Below are 17,075 nucleotides of genomic sequence, written 5' to 3' on the forward strand. Positions count from 1 at the left end.
TATCCACAATGACTCCAAGATCTCTTTCTTGAGTTGTAACAGCTAATTTAAACCCCATCATTTTATATGTATAATATCCTGTTTTTTCCCCTCTCTAGTCACTTTGCCTTCTCTTGTCAGACTGTTCGTTAAGATGCACCAGTTCCCCCACAGCCACCATGGACGGGTGGGTACCTTGTCGCACAGCCAAATCATCCAGAGCTGCTCTCTCTACTCCACTCTGGGGAGGGAAGTGGGAGGGAGGCAGACAAACACGTGGCAGGGCAGGAAGAAGAGTTCTGAGAGCCAGTGGGGTTCATGCATAAGAGTTGGAGAAACACTGTCATAAATCATCCTTGGTAACTGACCTGAACATTTGGTGCCTCTCTAGTGCTGTCAATCCCACAACCGTTGAACAACGAGCTTAAATATTAGGTTAAATATTAGGGACAATATGATGTTAAAATTTACCAGCTGTAGCTTAATCCCACTGCTATTTGTTTTCTCTTAGGCCTGGTCTACACTAGGACTTTAATTCAAATTTAGCAGCGTTAATTCGAATTAACCGCACACCCGTCCACACCAGGAAGCCATTTAATTCGACATAGAGGGCTCTTTAGTTCGAATTCTGTACTCCTCCCGGATGAGGGGAGTAGCGCTAAATTCGACATGGCTATGTCGAATTAGGCTAAGTGTGGATGCAAATCGAACGTAGTAGCTCCGGGAGCTATCCCACACTGCACCACTCTGTTAACGCTCTGGACAGCAGTCCGAGCTTGGATGCTCTGACCAGCCACACAGGAAAAGTCCCGGGAAAATTTGAATTCCTTTTCCTGTCTGGACAGTTAGAATCTCATTTCGTGGTTGGACATCGGGGCGAGCTCAGCAGCACCGGCAGCAATGCAGAGCTCTCCAGCAGAGGAGTTCATGTAATCTCTGAATAGAAAGAGGGACCCAGCATAGAGTGACCGGGAAGTCTTGGATCTGATCGGTGTGTGGGGCGAGGAGTCTGTGCTTTCGGAGCTGCGCTCCAAAAAACGGAATGCAAAGACCTACGGGAAGGTCTCCAAAGCCATGAGAGACAGAGGATACAGCCGGGATGCAACGCAGCGCTGCGTGAAAATCAAGGACCCCAGACAAGGCTACCAAAAAATCAAAGCGGCAAACGGACGCTACGGAGCCTGCCACCACTGCCCCACCAGTGACCATGGACTCTGATGATGGGACAGTGTCGACGGCCAGTTCCTTGGCGATGTTCGCGGACGGGGAAGATGAGGAAGGGTTTGTGGAGGACGAGGCAGGCGACAGCGCTTACAACGCTGGTTTCCCCGACAGCCAGGATCTCTTCATCACCCTCACGGAGATCCCCTACCAACCCTCCCCGGCCATGAACCCGGACCCTGAATCAGGGGAAGGAGCAGTCGGTAAGTGCTTAAAACATGTAAACTTTTATTCTTAATATAACAGGAATCTGAAGTATGTGTAAAGGAGGTCTCTCTCTCTCTCTCTCTCTCTCTCTATATATATATATGGGGATAGAACAGAAATCATCCAGGGAGATCTCCACGAAGCTCTCCAGGAGGAAATCGAAAAGCCTCCGCAGGAGGTTCCTGGGGAGAGCTGCCTTACTGGGTGCTCCGTGGTAGCACAGTTTTCCGCGCCAGGCTTTATTGAGATTTTCTGGGAGCATTGCCTCCATAATACTGGCAGCATAGGCCCCTGCTTTGTGCTGGCTTTCACGCAGCATGCGCTCTTTATCTCCTTCAGTGACCCTCCTCAGGGCGATCTCGCTCGGTGACTCCTGCATCTAATTAGGAAAATTACCATAATGTTACGCCTGGTCCAAAGTATTTTTAAAAAATCTCCGGACAGACGGCGTAGCAGAGAGTCAGCACGCTGCTGCGTGACAAGCGTAATGGAAAGCCAAAGAATCAAATGAATGCTCATGGAGGAAGGGGGGACTGAGGACGCAAGGTATCCCACGGTTCCTGCAGTCTCCGAAAAGCATTTGCATTCTTGGCTGATCTCCCAATACCTGTACGGTCAAACACATTGTCCGCGGCGGTTCAGGGCATAGCTCGTCAATGTACCCCCCTCCCCCACCCCCAGAAGGAAAAGGAAAAGAAATCGTCTCTTGACTCTTTTAAATGTCACCCTATGTGTACTGAATGCTGCTGGTAGACGCGATGCTGCGGCACTGTACTGTAGCATCCTTTCCCCTCCCCCCCATGGGTGGCTGATGGTGCAATATGACTGATATCTGTCGTCGTCATCATCAGCCTTGCTGTAGATGGGTAGTGCAATACGACTGGTACCTGTCCTCGTCATCAGCCCATAAGTAGACGGCCTGCTAACCGTCTTCATCATAGCAACAGGGGGCTGAGCTCCATCAGCCCCCGCCCTTCATGTGTAAAGAAAAGATTCTGGACTGCCTGGACTGTCATAGCAGCAGGATGCTGTTTTCCTCTCCCACCACACTGCTTATTGTCCTGTCTGGACAATCATAGCAGCTGGAGGTTGCCTTCCCCTCATTTCATTTCAGTAACAAGTCACTGTTTCTTATTCCTGCATTCTTTATTACTTCAGCACACAAATCAGGGGACACTGCAACGGTAGCCTGGGAAGGCTGGGGGAGGAGGGAAGCAACAGGTGGGGTTGTTGCAGGAGCACCCCCTGTGAATGCCATGCAGCTCATCATTCCTGCATAATCTGACACGGAGCGGCTGTGCTCTCTGGTTCTCTGAAACACTGGATCTCTACTACACTAGCCCCATCTTCTATGCAGGAATTTATTCTATTTTTAGATACCATAAAGGAGGGATTGACTCGGGGAGTCATTCCCAGTTTTGTCTTTTGCGCCCCCAGCTGATCTCGGCCAGGGGCACCTATGACAGCAGCAGAAGTTATAATGCAATACGGCTGGTAACCATCATCACCTTGCCAATTTACAATGGCATGGTAGATGGTACAGTATGGCTGATAACCATCTGTGCTGTCATGCAAAAGCAAATGAATGCTGCTGTGTAGCGCTGCAGAATCGCCTCTGTCCGCGGCATCTAGTACACATACGGTGACAGTGACAAAAGGCAAACCAGGCTCCATGGTTGCCACGCTATGGCGTCTGCCAGGGTAATCCAGGGAAAACGGGCTCGAAATGATTGTCTGTCGTTGCTTTCCCGGAGGAAGGAATGAGTGACTACATGTACCCAGAACCACCCGCGACAATTAAATTTGCACCATCAGGCACTGGGATCTCAACCCGGAATTCCAAGGGTCGGGGGACACTGCGATGGGGTGGAACAGGGGTAGAGTTTATGCTTTCCGGATTGCCTGCAGCAGGAGTGCGCACGAGAGAGGTGCTGTGCATGCTCTTGTTCACAGACACAGACTAAACTGTGTTCATTGTTCGCAAAAATGTATCTTTGCCAGGAATTCACTCCCTTTTTCCCATCACACAGCTTCGACTGTCTCCAGACCTGCCACAGCATCCCCCTCACAGAGGCTGGCAAAGATTAGGCGGCGAAAGAAAAAGACACGGGACGAGATGCTCGCTCAACTTACGGGTTGCTCCCGAGACGAGGCGGACCAGCAGAGCCAGTGGAGGGAGACCCTCTCTCTGTACCAGTGCTCACACAGCGAACGGGAGGAGAGGTGGCGTGAGGAAGACAAGCAGGCGACTCAAACGCTGCTTGGACTAATGAGGGAGCAAACGGATACGCTCTGGCGCCTTGTGCATGTTCTGCAGGACCGCAGGCAGGAGGACAGAGCCCCCCTGTAGTGTATCTGCAACCGCCCTCCCCCGCCACAAAGTCCCATACCCCCCTCACCCAAAATAACCAGAAGGAGGGGCGCTAGGGGCCATGAAAACTGTCACTGCACCCCTGCAGAGTGCACAAATACCCAAAAGCTCTCATACCCTAAATTTTGAGAAGTCCTTTCCTTCCCGCCTCACCCAAGCCCCCGTCCCAGTTTCATCCCCTAACTGTCTAGTTGATGATAAAAAATACTTTTCTGTTAATTACTGTTTCCGTCATGTTCTTTTAGAGGAGACTGTGTTTGAAGGGGGGAAAGGGGGTTGGTAATTGGACAGGACAATCACCTTTACCCAGGGTACAGACACGGGGGCAGGATCAGCAGCAGGTCACACACACAGTGCAGTCAGTAGGCACCCTGGTCGGTATGGGAGGTGGTTTGCAGGTTCTGTGTGGGTGGGGGGGTACGTGACTTTGTAGCGGGGGAGGGGGGTTACAGATCTCATGCAACGGTCCCTGTCCTGGACCACAGAGCCACGCAGCAGAGGAATCTGTATCCGTCCTCCCCCGCCAAAAGGCCACATAGCCCCCGCACACAGAGTCCCAAAAAGGAGGGATGGCAGGCTCCATTTAAACAACCAGTCTGGCACTGCAGACCGCTCTGGGAGCAGGAGCCTGTCATTCCTCGAGTTTAGAGGTGGTCTTTACATCACCTTACACCCTACGCAGCACAGTCCACGTCCCAGTTTCAACCCTTTAACGCAAAGTCATCAATAAAGAAACCTTTGTAAAGTTACAGTGGAACATGTATTTTATTTTTAAACGTGTGTTGGAAGTGGGGGAAGCGGGGTGGACGGGGTATGTAACTGCAGATGCTAGTCAACAGTAACTTGGTAAAGAAACAGGGGCAGGTTCAGCTTCTCTGTAAAGAAACTGAACAGTCACAGGTCACGCTGCTCGCTGGTACTTGAAGAGTTCCTTGTCGCTGTGCAAGGCGCCTGCATAGGGCTTCACGAGCCAGGGCATTAGCGGGTAGGCTGGGTCCCCGACGATCACTATAGGCATCTGCACATCCCCAAAAGTTATTTTGTGGTCCGGGAAGAAATTACCTTCCTGCAGGCGTCTAAACAGACCAGAGTTCCTGAAAACACGCGCGTCATGAACTTTGCCTGGCCACCCGACGTTGATGTTGGTAAAACGTCCCCCATGGTCCACCAGTGCTCGCAGCACCATTGAAAAGTAGCCCTATTTCTCAGCAGCTGACTGTGGAAGAGGTGGACGATAAGGTGCGAGGAGTTGACAACGGCCATAACTGCAGCGGGCTCCGTGCTCGCAGTGCTGTGGCGCCCGCGCTGTCACTGAGCAGAAAAGTGCATGAACAGATTGCCCGCAGGCGCTTTCAGGGAGGGAGGGAGGGCGTGATTGACGGTTCAATGATGACAGTTACCCAAAACCACCCTCGACACATTTTTCCCCCCAGCATGCATTGGGGGGAAATCCCAGAATTCCAATGGGCAGCGGGGAGTGCGGGAACTGTGGGATAGCTTCCCGCAGTGCACCGCTTCCAAAGTCGACGCTGGCCCCGTTACTGTGGACTCACAGTCGAATTAGTGTATTTAGCGTGGATACACAAATTCGACTTCATAACGTCGATTCCACAAATTCGACTTAAGTTGATTCGAAATAGTCTTGTAGTGTAGACATACCCTTAGTTGTCAAACGAGACTAATGTATCTCTGTCCTTTAGCTTACCTTTTTATATATTAGTAAACTCTATTTCTGCACCAAAGTCAACTGTTTCTCCAGACTGAACATGCCCAGTTGTTTAACTTTTCTTCATGGGCCTTCTTTTCAAAGTCTTCTATCACTTTTATGGATCTCCTTTTGTCCTCTAGCCAACTGTTCTATTAATGGGAATTTATTAAAAATAGGTTGATTTTTTTTTTTCAAGCTGTGTTCTGGAAAGGTGTGAAATAGAGGTGTGCAACTTTTTTTTTCTTTCCAAAATAAGAGAGCAACGGTATCACTCAGGGTGGGGACAGCTTGGTGAGATAGCAACATGTCAGGCATACGAAGGTCAAAGTGAAAAGCCTACCCTATTGATTGAGAGGCGCTCAAGTCATATCCCCTCAAAATTGGCAAGACAAGGTGGAACATACTAGGCTAATTAACAAACTGCATCATAGAATCCACATGGGCATTTGCTCAGTTGAATTAGAAATGATCCTGCAGCATAAGACAGGAAAATGTGTATTTCCTGCTTACACAATCTTAAACTGGCCTGAGGAGAACACAAGGTGGATCTGTTTGGTTTCAGAGAAAATGCGACTATATATATATATTACAATTTTCTCTCTCTCTCTCTCTTTTTTTCACACTTGGAGAACAGTAATTACGTTAATTGTATGTCTGTTTTGTTAGGAATGTTTATGTATGTCTGCATACGCATATGTTCTCGGTTACACATAAATATTTCATCTCTCAAATGGAAGATAGATGTTGGAGGGAGAGCAGGGAAATAAACCCCCAGGAATAATTTGCTTTTGTAACTTAAGCTATTTGTTGGAACATTCCAAATTTCCTAAAACCAACAAAAATGTTGGTCTCGCAGATGATATGCAGCTACTTCTGGCGATAGCCAAATGATGGCTGAATGGATGCTGCCTGCCAAGTGCATGTTAAATAGTGCAACAAGTGCTGCTGACATTCTGCAATAAAAGTAACAGACATGTGAAACTCTTTTTTCATGTAAATTGTTTGTTTTGTAAAGTGATGCCTCTTTAGCAATTCCAAGTAGTTGCATGCTTAGATGTTGAAGTAATTTGTGCTGGCTGTGCAAAAAGATCTGGGAGAGAGAGAGTACCCGTTTACATGCACCTCACAAATTAGAGCTGCTGTAGAAAGGTTAGATTTGTTTGATTTTTAGCTTGGTTTTCATTCCACACTCTGCATCATTCTAAGAAATAAACTAGGCAGTTGTCTTTTACCACTTGCATATAGTATCTCAGCCTGGTTTAATACTAAAGAGTCTCAATAAAAAAAAATAATTTTGGGAGAAAGCATAAGCTTTCGTGGGCTACAGCTCACATCTTTATCATGATGAAGTGAGCTGTAGCCCACGAAAGCTTATGCTGAAATAAATTTGTTAGTCTCTAAGGTGCCACAAGTACTCCTGTCCTTTTTAAAAAGGATTACTCTGTTTTCTAAACCGGTGATGCTGAAGATGTGAATAACAGAAGAATCTTGGCCTTATTTTGACACTAACAAACCTAAAATCAACCCTTTGGGAAAACTTGTATGCATCTCTGCTTGCTCCCTCCCACCTCATAGATTGAGTGGTGCCAGGTAAGCTGCTTGATGCCTGTCAGTGTGGGACACAGTAGTCTGTAAAAGGAAGCATTCTGGAACTGGTGAGGATTTTGTCTGTATTCAGTTGGATTAGACATAGACTGGCATATTTTATTTTACTTGGTAATTCACTTTGTGTCTGTTACTATTTGGAACCACTTAAATCCTATTTTCTGTATTTAATAAAATCACTTTTTTAACTTATTAATTAACTCAGAGTACGTATTAGTACCGGGGCGGGGGGGGAGAACAGCTGTGCATATCTCTCTCTATCAGTGTTATAGTGGGCAAACAATTCATGAGTTTACCCTGTATAAGCTTAATATAGGGTAAAATGGATTTATTTGGGTTTTAGACCCCATTGGGAGTTGAGCATCTGAGTATTCAAGACAAGAACACTTCTGTAAACTGCTTTCAGTTAAGTCTGTAGCTTTAGGGCAAGTAATTCAGATGGGCGTGTCTGGCTCAGCAAGACAGGGTGCTGGGGTCCCAAGTTGGTCGGGAAAGCAGGGGCAGAAGTAGTCTTGGCCCATCTCTTGGCAGTTCCTAAGGGGGTTTCTGTGATCTAACCCGTCACAGTGGCACAATCAGTGAAATAATGGCCACGGATATGTTGTCTGAGAGCCAGTCTAGCCTGTTGTTGGTCTTGGTCAGCAGGGAACAGTGCTATCCCAAGAACTCCTCCTAGGACCAGAGTGCTGTACAAATGCCTACTTGTCAAACAACCTATTCTAGGACTGTCCAGTGCAGCTTTCCTCTTCCTCCTCCTTGGATTTGCACCTGATAAATAGGGGTGATGCTGAATCGTAAAGTGACAAGGAAGGCTAAGCTATAGCATACCTGGAAGATCTACTGTGTCACTATAGAGTTGATCTTCATTTCCAAGCATTAATTTTGATGTGACGAGTCTGAACACTAGTAAAGTCAAGTATACTTTGGGCTGTTAACAGGTGGCTGTTTTCATTCAGTTTGACTTATCTTAGGTCTTGATCGTGAAAAGACTTATGTGCCTGGTTTACGTAATGAGATCTCCTGCTAGCTTTGTGCTGTATGAAGTGAAGCACAGCACTCAGTCTTTGTTGTACTTTTGACTTCATAGAGAGCAGAATTATGTTCATATTTTGCTTTCCGTGGAAATGACACCGACATAGTATCTGATGAAAAGAAGTACTCTTGCTTTTGGGCGTCATACATGGCCACTAATAATCCCATTGCATTTTTGTAAGAACAGCAGTTTTAATCTGCGCTTCCTGGCTAAATTACAGCTTGGGCAACAACATTCTACCTAATATTTTTCTCCTTCAGTTTCAGTTATATACAGTAGAGCTCTGTGCGGGACTATTTTTTAAAAATCCTGCTCCCATCCCGCCCCGCAATTCCCACTCCCCTTTCCACCTGCTCTCTCATTGTTTGTTGAACTTTTATCCCACTATTATGGCATTGAGTCCTGGGCTCTACCCTATAGCGGGACTGGGATCCCAAGGATCCTGCAGGACCCGCTGCCATAACAATGACAGCGGGATAAAAATTCAACAAAAAATGCAGGAGGGAATGGGAGAGGTTATTGTCAGGTGGGACAGGAGCAGGATTAAAAAAAAAGTTCATGTTTGCAGTGTAGGAAACCATTTTTTTAAATCATGTTCCCTCATTGTTTGTTTGAATTTTTATCCTGCTATGATGGCAGTGGGTCCTGGATCCCAGTCTCACTGCAGGGCTCTAACACACAGTTTTTCATTTCCTCCTCTAGCCTGCAGTGTTAATGTTGCTGTGTCTCAGCCCAGAGGAGCCTGGACGTGACTGGTGAACAAAAGGGATATGATATTCCTATGGTCAGTGGGGTTGGTAAAGCACTTTGGGATCCAGCTGGATGAAATGCATTACGTAAATGCCAGATGGCTATTTTTGGCATTGACAGCTCAACATTTGCGTGAGCGCGGTATATTAGGGGGTGTTTATTTTTAAAGAGCCCCTGTGAATCCTGTTTCTCATAGTCCAATGAGAAAAAGAGCCTGACATTTGCAGGTACTGTAAATGTCATTCGGCAGATGCCTTGCTGTGCTATGTCAGCTTTCAGCAATAAGGATTTCAGAACACTGTTTTCATGTGTGTTTGCCAATTGCCTGGGTGCACATGAAGAAAATAGATTTACAGTACAATAAAAGCTAAGCTTTGCAAGGGTGGACTTCCCTCAGAAGTTAGTTTCCAGCAGTGAGTTATTTGTGAAAGTGAAGGTGCTTATGAGAGGTCACATAAATAGTTTGAGTGCAACATCACAGTATTAATTAGATCATATACTTAATGTGGGTTGTGTTTAAAATGTGCTTGAGTAGACTGTGTGGTGGCAGCAGACGTTGGTTAGTTTCCCTTAAGTGTTGCATTGAACCTGTCATGTTCTTTGAAGTTTAAACTGGGCAATTGCCCGTCAAATGATTTATTCGTGTATCCCTACCCCCTCCTGGAAGTGCACAGTGAGTGCTTTCTTTAGCAGTGGGACAAGAGTATAAAAAAAATATTCCTGTTAGTTTGCCAGCAGCCACATAAACTTAGGCTATGTTCTCATTAGAGCTCTCAAACAAAGCAGAATCCAGGTCAAATGCTTGACTAGGGTTGGCCAAGGAAAACCCAGGTGCTGCAGGAACTTGTACTAATGATTGAGTTTGTGGCTGTCCAAGTCACTTGCTGTTGGACTGTTGCTCTAGTATTGTATAGCATAGGGACTCAATAGTGCCTCTCTTTTAGATGAGCCATTAAACACAGGTTCTGAAATCTAGTGGCCGTTACAGTTATTGGGAGAAATTCAGAGGTGAAGTTCAGGATGTACCCATTGGTGAGTAGGTCAAAGGGAGTCTGAGGTTTACACTCTGAGAAGCTAAGAAAAGAGAGTAGCAGGAAAAGCAACTAACAGGAGGGTGTAAGAACAAGTTAAATGCCCTCCGACCCACCCACTTCCATTAGTGCTGCCTTCTGGGCCCTGCTTGAATAGTGTCTACTAGCTCAAATGCCTTGCATTCACTTAGAGATGTGTAACTTATACCACCTTATGCATCACTCCTACAGATGGCCCATCAAGTGGTGCTTGATTAATACTAATTGATTATACTTGGATATAAATACATATTAGTTTAAAATTCAAGTGTAAAGTGAGTTGAAATCCTTAGGTGTGTCAGATACTGAAATATGGTAATGGTCAGAAAGGGGAACGTAGTAGGAAGGTGGTGCCAATCTCATCTTGGGGGCATTCATAGTCACATTTGCTTAGCTCAGGAGGAAAAAAATAAGACTTTGCTGCTGGTTCTAGCACTGCAGAGCTGACACGGCTATAGGAGAGTGATTTGGTTTCTTTTCTGGTTATTACATCTACAGAATAAACAAGCAAGGTACAACTGCAAAATGTTTGTTGGTAGGTGTACAGAGATTTACAACTCAAGGCTGATCTGCACTGATCTGCACTAAACTGACTTTTGACAAGTAAGCCATCATAGGATAAGAGGGAGGTCCTCTCATGGATCAGTAGGTGCAGTGCAGACTGGGCCGTCTTTTCCACAGAAACACTGGCCCTACAGCAGGACTAAGCACTTAGACCTGATTATCAGTGATTTCAGCTGTAGTGGTCACTTAACAAAACAAAAGACTATCTATGGAGCCTAATCTGTCCCTCTCCACTGTTTAAAGACAGAGCTGGTCCCCACCCTCTCGATGCCCTCAATCAGCACAGGCTAAGTACAGTTCTACTGCCCTTTACTCATACAATAAGAAAAACATTTCATTCTCCCCCACCCCCCTGCATTCAAGTGATTTGTAACCCAACCCCAGCCAAAATCTATCACTTGGGCAACACAGCTCTGTTTGCTGGATACCTAGGTAGATTAGGTGTGAATGTAAATACAGTCTGGTCCTGAAGCCTTCACCCCGCGAGCCTCAGCTCATCACTAGCTGTCAGGGAGAGCTCATTTTGCTAACAAATCATCATTTGAAATTATTAGGTTGGCCAACATCACGGAAATGAATGCACTGACCTTGTCATAAAAAACAGCTGCTTAAGGAAGCTAGTATATGTTCATACTTTTCAAATCTATTATACTTTTTCAGATACACATTTTATCATACACTGTATATGCTTTTAAAGTGTGTATTAATGTTTCCATTTCAATTCAAATTTCCAAACAGTCACTAAATTGGCATGTAACTAGTTCACAAAACTGGAGGGGGGGCGGTGTTGGGGAAATTCAGGGGGGTGTAGGGAAATCACTGCTTGTGGACTTGTCTACAGTTACAGTTAGAACTTCTCCCATTGATGTAGTCAGGGGTCGGCAGCCTTTCAGAAGTGCTGTGCCAAGTCTTCATTTATTCACTTTAATTTAAGGTTTCATGTGCCGGTAATACATTCTAATGTTTTTAGAAGGTCTCTCTAAGTCTATATATTATATAACTAAACGATTGTATTGTAAAATAAGCAAGGTTTTCAAAATGTTTAAGAAGCTTCATTTAAAATTAAAACGCAGAGTCCCCCAGACTGGTGGCCAGAACCCGGGCAGTGTGAGTGTCACTGAAAATCAGCTTACGGGCTGCCTTTGGCACGTGTGCCGTAGGTTGCCTACCCCAGGCTTAGGGCATCTTCACCAGATGCGGCACAGTTGCGCTGATGTAAATTTGTAGTGTAGACCTACCCTTACAAGTAGGAGTAATGGTAGAAAGTGTGAGCAATGGAAACTTTAGGCTGAATATCGTGTATGGTGGGGGAAGGGAGGTTAGACTGTGGAATAGTTTCCTAGGAAAAGGAGTAAAATTAATTAAACACGTCGTTTGAAACTAGACTGGGCAAAGTATCCAAGAATATACTATAGGGAACAATCCCACATGGAGAGGGAGGATGAAAATGAGAACAGGTATTTTCCATCTCTATTTTCTATTTTGCTTTTTTGTCTTCTCAATAACTTCCTATTACATATTTCAGCCTCTAATTCACTTGCTATTTCATGAATGATGCCTGTCTATTTTTATCTATTTGAAGGAGGAGACATTGGCCTGATTCTGATCACATGGTGGGCAATAAATTATTAACACCTTTTTTTTTACTGATTAATCAGTAACAATCATTGGGGCAAATCTGATCCACTGCCACTGATAGATGATTCTTTCTAGACAAAGTGTATATATCTAGGAAAATGATTTTTTTAAAACACACAATACAGAGATGAGAAGAGGCTCTTCTCTTGCAAATTTGGTGTATTGCATGTTGCAAAATGAATAGGGTACCCCGTAGACTATATAAACTTTAAGAATGCAAAACAAACATTTAACTTTTGTTATGTTTTTATTTGTTTAAAAAAAAAAACTGTGTTGAAGACATTTTCTATAATGTTACTTTTGAAGTTGGTCCCAAATCAATAACTAGTTTTTATTAAATTTGGACTCAGAACACATTTTAGAGCAATATTATCACTTCTGGGAAAATTGGCATTATGTTGGATTTTTTTTTAAAAATGGCCTCCCTATTAATTACTTGTTTTTAGTCTTTTAGGAATCAAACAGTGGCTAAATCTGAAATGTGATGCATGATTTTGTTGTGCATACTCGAAAGTTCTCTGAACACCCCTGTTTGGCAAAGACTAGATCTTTACTGCAAGCCATGAAGTCAGTCTCTGTTTAGGGGCCAAAGAAAGATTTTCTGATTGGGGGGGGGGGCTGGTGTCAGCAATGATTGGCCTCAGCAGGTGATGGATTACAATCACTCTCTCTCTTCTCTTCTCTTCCCCCCCCTCCTAGATTAAATGAGCTATCAGGGCTATATGTGGTGTTGCAAGTCTAAGTGGTGGGACATTTTCACTTTTCTGTTTCAGATCCTTTCTGCAGTTTGTGAACAGTATGCTTCTTATTAAGCATAATAGGTAATGTGAAATATAACTTGGTTTTACAGCTGCAATTCAGATTTGGTGGAAACATGCTCCGTATTGTAAATACAGCACTGAAACTAATAACCTAAGGATTCAGAGAGAGATTTATGGAAGTTAGCTGGCTTTGTACCTACCTTGATCTGTTCTTTCAATTCCATATCCTCTTTCTTCCATGCATTAACACATGGTGTGGGTGCAATTGCACTCAGAAAAGCAACCCTTTTAAAACATGACGCAGCTTGGGATAGGGTTTCCTTCCTCCTAAGGTCTTCCAGTTTGAGTTGTTGTCTGTTTCTCTTGCCCATCAGCTCTGTTGTCTAGCTGATAATTAGTCTTCTGTAATGTACCTATAAAATAGGTAGTGCTGGTTTGACCCTGTATTTAGGGCTGAGAGCTGTACACCGACAGCTATAGCATTTCAAAATGTACACGTGAAAAGTGCTATTAATGAGATCAGACCTGGCCAAACATTCATAGGTGTGTCTCAATCTCCCTCTCCCTGCAAAGAGGCATCATTTGTAATGGGCACATATGGGGAAGGAAGACTCCTCTCTGTCACCACCTGTTTGTGGCTGGGGGTTAGTAATGCTTTTCAGTAGGTTTTGGGTGAGGATCTAGAGCTTGTCAGTGCTAGCTAGGATGGGCAGGAAGCTGTGCTTAATTTTGCCTGATTAGTGTATAACTGGTGTGTTCATACTTCGCTTCACATATAATGAGCTCTTCAGCCAATATTTTATTATAACTTGGGTACTTCCTATACTGTGCAGTTAGTGGAGGAGTATGAGCAAAAGGTTTGTCTACACAGCAATTTCTTGATGAATTATAACTCCCCTTTTGACTAATGATGCAAAATTCTGTTTCTGTACAACTCAGCTGCATATAATAATTTCAAAATCAAAAGGGAGTTTTCTTTATCCCTTGTCTGCTTCCCCCCATCTACTGCCACTCAATAGTCTGTCTTCCAATCTCAGTGTTTCCTTTTAGTTTGAACTGGAGGGGAAAAATAGTTGTGCTAGCCTGCAATTTTTTGGGATAGTTGATTCCAAATCTGATTAGTTGGCGCTTCTCCCTTACCAAAATGTTTTGGTACCATGATACCAGCACACACTGTGTGAATATTTAAAAAAAATAAAAAATGCTTCCAGTGTATATTTTAATGCTGTTGGTATTGCAGTACTTCTAGCCCCAGACATGTTGGTATTTAAAATACTGGCTTTCTTGACCCATTGCAGGTGTCAAACATTACAATTTCCACATATATTTAAAATTTTAAATTCCTGAGGGATTTCCCTTTTTGAAAGAGCTGTGTATTGTTTTTATGAACAAGGCAGAGGCTGGAGTGTCAACACATTTTTTTTTTAAAATGCACGTAATTGTCACCGTGTACAGTATACTACCTCTTTTTAAATCACCCAAGGTCTACAAAGGGGGACTCTCGAACATCGGCCACTTCTTGATAGCGGTTGTTTGGTGGGCAACTCTTCTCTCAATCCCAGATGCGTACCCCACTTTCACTCCCCTTGGAAACTGAAGTCGCTCCCTGACTTCTAAGACTGGGGGCCTTCAAGTCCTAAATTCCTTTCTCTGTGAAACAGATATCTCTAGGTATGCCAGACAGTGACAATATGACAATAGTCCCCTTAATTATTTGATCATAAAGACGGTATTTCAGTTATACAATAAATAACCTTATATGGAGAGGTGGTGCTCTCATGTAAGAGGGGTGTGCCTATACCGGCTATGTAATGTATGTTTATGAATAAGAAATATAGGTAGATATGCATATAACCTTGTGTGTCCTTTATATTAAAAGAATGCTACTTACTCATTGCATTTGTGACATTGCAGTTAAATGATGGTGGCAAGGCAGCTAGAGCCCAGGTGGGGATAGGTGATGTGGTTCTCACCATTGATGGGACAAGTACAGACGGGATGACTCATCTGGAAGCACAAAACAAGATCAAGGCCTGTACAGGCAACTTGAACATGAATCTGCAAAGGTAAGATTTTTTTTTCCTTTAATATCTGCTGTTTTAACAATGAACACCTCTAAATCATTTAGCTAAATGCATGCATTTGCTGGCTATGATTGAATGATAGTGGTATTGTAGGCCTAGATGTATTCATTGCATCTAGAAAATGGTTAGATACAAATGTGAGCAGATGGCTGCCTTTCCTAACCTGCAGTTGGACATATAGAACCTCAGTTATGAACACCAGAGTTACGAACTGATCGCCTCATTCGGAACTAGAAGTACATAATCAGCAGCAGATACCTCTTCCTGCCTCCCCTCCTCCCCCAGAGAAAGGAAAACCCCAGTACAGTACAATACTGTGTTAAATGTAAACTACTAAAAAAATAAAAATAAAGGGAAAGTTTTGGGGGAAAAAAAAGTCAAGGTAAGCAAATTGTTTCTGTGTTTGTTTCATTTAAATTAAGATGCTTGAAAGCAGTCTTTTTTTCCTACATAGTAAAGTTTCAAAGCTGTATTAAATCAGTGTTTAACTGTAAACTTTTGAAAGCACAACCTAAACATTTCAGAGTTACGAACAACCTCCACTCCCGGGATGTTCATAACTCTGACATTCTATTGTAGTTGTCGCTGAGTTAAGCTGAAACTCTCCCCCTTCTTGGAGCTTTGGTTTTGTTAATATCTAACTGTATGGGATATGAGCTGAACTTTTTGTTTTCCCAGGCTTGCCTGCTCCTGTAGCTCCTCCCTCCTGACTGCTCAACCCACATTCTAGATTCTCTTTTTCTTGAGCCTCTCCTTCCTCCCTTATGTCTGGCTGGGGGAAAAAGCTGCTTGTTTCAGCAGTTCTGTTTACGCATAGCTTTCCCCCTAAAACTCCACTGGTGCTAGCAGCAACAATGAGACAAGTGTCTCTCCTAGAAGACCTGCAGTGAGTGGGGTTAGATGCAACAGTAGTTAAAACATTAGAGGGCAGCCAACGCTATTGGACCCACAACTATTAGCAATAAAATTCTTTGCTGGGGGGGAGAAAAGTGTAGCGTGCCTTTGAGTCAACAGAACATTTCCCAGTTATATCAGCATCTGCAAACGATGTTTCAGGCAAACCGTGCCAGCCTGTTAACAGATGGTTTCTCAGATGTTTGCAATATTGTGTTTATATTGTGAGTCTATACCAATGAGCATTCAAGTATAAAGCTTTCTGAACAAGCTGTAGTTGGAAGGTTGTTAATCCTGTGAAGTAATGTAATCTTTTAAAAAGATAAAACCTTTTTAAAGGAAATAGTCCAGTCTTGCTCTTTGAAACAAGTACTCGGGGCAGGCTATGAAGAAGTGACAGCTGATAAAACAATGTTATTCATGTGGGATCTGAAGCTGTTTTGCTTGAGAAGTTGATGGCCAGGGAAAACAGTAAGAACAAGGGGTAAAGTAAAGATAACCAGAAACGATATAAGTGGATCTGGGGACTAATACTCACCGTTTTGTATTTTTTTGTATTATAAACTTAATTTAAGTTGGAGGAGAAGGTTTTTCTTGAGGGAAAGCTCAGGACTCTAACAGAGTCTGGTTCACTTTCCAGAAATTTTGCAAGAGTAGCAAAATAAGGGTGGGTGCGCGCGCACATATCTGTTTGAAATATGCATGTTTGCATTGTCATATCACACCGGATTTTTATGATTTTATTACAACATATTGTTTCTTTGACGGTCTCCATTAGGAGTCCTGAACTCTTAGGTCATTCTGACGCATCATGGGTCAGGTAGAAGCAGCAGTCGTATTGTGTCCAAGATTCTGGTGCTTAGGACACCGCAATGGTTTCTCTCCTGTTTTTCCATAGTTTTGTGTATCTGCTAGTCCAAGGGTTGGCAAACTTTTTTGGTCTGAGGGCCACATCTGAGTGGGGAAATAGTATGTAGGGCCGGGGCAGAGGGTTGGGGTGTGGGAAGGAGTGTGGGAGGAGGTGCAGTGTGCAGGAAGGGGCCCAGGGCAAGTGATTGGGGCAGAGGAGGGGTGCGGGGTATATGCGGGGGCTCAGGGAAGGAGGTTGGATGCAGGAGGGATGCGGAGTGCAGGAGGGTGCTGAGGATGGGGGTGCAGGACGAGTGAGGACTGCAGGAGGGGGCTCAGGT

The 17,075-nt window shown here is 44.1% G+C and overlaps 1 protein-coding gene across 16 annotated transcripts in view; it reads left to right on the top strand.

The window, feature by feature from the left end:
- The window catches only part of PDLIM5 (PDZ and LIM domain 5), a 223,567-nt gene that overhangs the window by 75,112 nt on the left and 131,380 nt on the right, over window positions 1-17,075 (top strand). For all 16 annotated transcript variants that reach the window (XM_039542141.1, XM_039542137.1, XM_039542138.1 and 13 more), the window contains exon 3: window positions 14,822-14,973. In XM_039542141.1, coding sequence (XP_039398075.1) covers window positions 14,822-14,973 — 152 coding nt within the window. The remainder of the gene's footprint in view (window positions 1-14,821; window positions 14,974-17,075) is intronic.

Source organism: Mauremys reevesii, linkage group 5 (assembly GCF_016161935.1).
Source record: "Mauremys reevesii isolate NIE-2019 linkage group 5, ASM1616193v1, whole genome shotgun sequence".
In the NCBI taxonomy this organism is placed as follows: domain Eukaryota; kingdom Metazoa; phylum Chordata; order Testudines; family Geoemydidae; genus Mauremys; species Mauremys reevesii.